General features: G+C 52.1%; 1 protein-coding gene across 1 annotated transcript in view; it reads left to right on the forward strand.

Moving 5' to 3' along the window:
• SLC5A11 (solute carrier family 5 (sodium/inositol cotransporter), member 11) overlaps positions 1-3372 on the forward strand; it is a 74033-nt gene that overhangs the window by 68523 nt on the left and 2138 nt on the right. The window contains exons 12-15 of the mRNA XM_011987964.1: positions 403-510; positions 771-921; positions 1680-1848; positions 2603-2822. Coding sequence (XP_011843354.1) covers positions 403-510; positions 771-921; positions 1680-1848; positions 2603-2822 — 648 coding nt within the window. The remainder of the gene's footprint in view (positions 1-402; positions 511-770; positions 922-1679; positions 1849-2602; positions 2823-3372) is intronic.

Here is a 3372-nt window from a genome sequence, read left to right on the forward strand (position 1 = left end):
CAAGCGGAGGTTGCAGTGAGCTGGGATCGTGCCACTGCACTCCAGCCTGGGCGACACAGCAAGAGGCTCCGTCTCAAAAAAAAAAAAAAAAAAAAAAAGGCATTATTGTAAGACTGGCCACTAGCCACTAGGTGTCCCAGCTTCATCTGGGTTATGATAACAATAGCTGAAGTTTTTCCAGCACTTCCTATAAAGTCATGTTATTATCCTAGTTTTACAAACAGGGCAACTCGTCTGAGAAAGCATAAGTAACAAGGTCACAGCTTATAAAAGTCTAGACTCTCTTTTATCTCATTGAGCTATAAACTTCCACATGATAAGCCTGTGTCCGGCCCCATGTTGCCTGGGCCTGGGGCTCTGCGGGCCTGACTGCTCACCTCTGGGCCTGTGTTTCCTCCGTAGATCAAGTGGCTTGTGCAGATCCCGAGATCTGCCAGAAGATCTGCAGCAACCCCTCGGGCTGTTCTGACATCGCGTATCCCAAACTCGTGCTGGAACTCCTGCCCACAGGTAAAGTCCCTTCACCCCTGCATCAAGTCCCCTGGAGCACCCAGAAAGGAGATCACTGGATGGGCTCTGATCCAAGGCAGGGCCAAGAAGGGAGGGCTGGAGGGAGGAACAGGCTCTAGGCTCCCCATGAAAGGCTGAGTCCTGCAGGAAGCTCTGCCCCGCCGTCCTCCCTGAGGTTCTGCCTCCTCCAGTTGAGCCCACTGGGATCGGCTGCTTTGGCAGAAAAGGGCCGAGGCCCATGACCTCCCTTCCGCCCCCAGGGCTCCGTGGGCTGATGATGGCTGTGATGGTGGCGGCTCTCATGTCCTCCCTCACCTCCATCTTTAACAGTGCCAGCACCATCTTCACCATGGACCTCTGGAATCACCTCCGGCCTCGGGCATCTGAAAAGGAGCTCATGATTGTAGGCAGGTAAGTCCCTACTGGGTGGGGCTGGGGCAGGGGGAAGAGAGAGCTGAGCCCACCCAGAGGCAAAGTCCAGGTCCAGCCGGCAACTTAGCCAGGCTGAAGAGCGTTAGGACTCCACGTTCATTCAGGAGATGCTCAACGAGCACCTACTCTGTACCAGGCACAGGGCACGTAACCATGAAAGGGCTCAGTTCTTGCCTTCATGGAGCTAGGCAAGGAAGAGAATAAGCAAATAATTATAACCCAGCTGGGCGAGGTGGCTCACACCTGTAATCACAGCACTTTGGGAGGCCAGGCCGGTGGATCACTTGAGGTCAGGTGTTCAAGACCAGGCTGGCCAACATGGTGAAACCCCGTCTCTACTAAAAATACACAAATTAGCTGTGGTGGCAGGTGCCTGTAATCTCAGCTACTCAGGAGGCTGAGGCAGGACAATCATTTGAACCCAGGAGGCGGAGGTTGCAGTGAGCCAAGATGGCACACTGCACTCTAGCCTGGGTGACAGAGTGAGACTCTGTCTCAAAATAATAAAATAAAATAAGCTGGAAGCATTGGCATGTGTCTGTAATCCCAGTTACTTGGGAGGCTGAGGCAGGAGGATCACTTGAGCCCAGGAGTTGGAGGCTGCAGTGAGCTATGCTCTCACCACTGCACCCCAGCCTTGGCAACAGAACAAGACCCTATTAAAAAAGAGAGAGAGAAAGAGGAGTAAATGTTCAGGGAAGATGATGCTAATTTGTGCCTCTCGCCGCTGGCACCAGGGTGTTTGTGCTGCTGCTGGTCCTGGTCTCCATCCTATGGATCCCTGTGGTCCAGGCCAGCCAGGGTGGCCAGCTCTTCATCTACATCCAGTCCATCAGCTCCTACCTGCAGCCGCCCGTGGCGGTGGTCTTCATCATGGGATGTTTCTGGAAGAGGACCAATGAAAAGGTAGCTCTGGACTGCTCCCACTAGGCCAGAACCAAGTGCTGCCCCTTGAGGACTGGGATAGGATGGGAGGGGAGGGCACTGGAGGGAGATACACGCTGGACTTGGGTGTTGAGAGGCAGGGTGAGTTTCATGGTGGAAGATACAGAGAGGGTGTTTATCTGACCTTTGCAAGAAAGCAATGAGAGGGCTGCTGCGATGGCTCACACCTGTAATCCCAGCACTTTGGGAGGCTGAGGTGGGTGGATCACTTGAGGTTGAGAGTTCGAGACCAGCCTGGCCAACATGGCAAAACCCCACCACTACACAAAATACAAAAATGAGCCCGGTGTGGTGGTGGGTGCCTGTAATCCCAGCTACTCAGATGCTGAGGCAGGAGAATCACTGGAACCTGGGAGGCAGAGGTTGCAGTGAGCTGAGACTGCACCACTGCACTCCAGCCCAGGCGAAAGAGTGAGACTCTGTCTCTCAAAAAAAAAAAAAAAAAAAAAAAACAGTGAGAGGTTCTCATCAAAAGTATCTTGATGCATTTTTTGTTATTGAACAGGGAAGCTAAATTAAGAGGGTGTTAGTAATCTATTAGTAGTCGATTCATTATAAAAAGATAAATGGTTCAGTATTGCAGAACCCTTCCAAATTGCTGACCCATGCGTGCAGTGACCACCACAAGAAAGACAAGCCCTGGAGATGGCTTTTTGAGGTTCCTGGAGGCCAGAGGCCTTGGCGTCTCTAAGACGATCTTGCTCTGATGTTGCAGGGTGCCTTCTGGGGCCTGATCTCGGGCCTGCTCCTGGGCTTGATTAGGCTGGTCCTGGACTTTATTTACGTGCAGCCTCGGTGCGACCAGCCAGATGAGCGCCCGGTCCTGGTGAAGAGCATCCACTACCTCTACTTCTCCATGATCCTGTCCACGGTCACCCTCATCACTGTCTCCACCGTGAGCTGGTTCACAGAGTCGCCCTCCAAGGAGATGGTACGTTTGGGCTGATGGCTAGATCCGCTGAGACTTTTTGTTGGAAGTGACAGAAAACTGACCCACACTGACTTAAGTGAAAGAGACTGATTGTCCAAAAAGCTGAAAAGTCTAGGGTTGGGGTTCAGGGGCAGGATTATTCAGGACTTTGCAAAGGTCATCAGAATCCATCTGCACTTCTGCTTTGATTCTTACGTCCCATATGGAGCCCAGTACCTTCTAGAGAGACATCCTCTTTTACTGTCATTAAGTAAACATAAGGCTGGGGTGCGGCGGCTCATTCCTGTAATCCCAGCACTTCAGGAAGCTGAGGTGGGAGGATCACTTGAGGCCAGGAGTTCGAGACCAGCCTGGGCAACATAGTGAGAATCCATCTCTTTAAAAAATGAAAAAATTAGCAGGGTGTGATGGCTCACGCCTGTAATCTCAGTTACTAGGGAGGCTGAGAGGGGAGGATTGCCAGAGCCCAGGAGTTGGACGATGCAGTGAGCTATGACCATGCCACTGTACTCCAGCCTGGGTGACAGAGCAAAACCCTGTCTCACAAAAAAAAA

Source organism: Mandrillus leucophaeus, unplaced genomic scaffold (genome assembly GCF_000951045.1).
Source record: "Mandrillus leucophaeus isolate KB7577 unplaced genomic scaffold, Mleu.le_1.0 Scaffold32, whole genome shotgun sequence".
Taxonomy (NCBI): Eukaryota; Metazoa; Chordata; class Mammalia; order Primates; family Cercopithecidae; genus Mandrillus; species Mandrillus leucophaeus.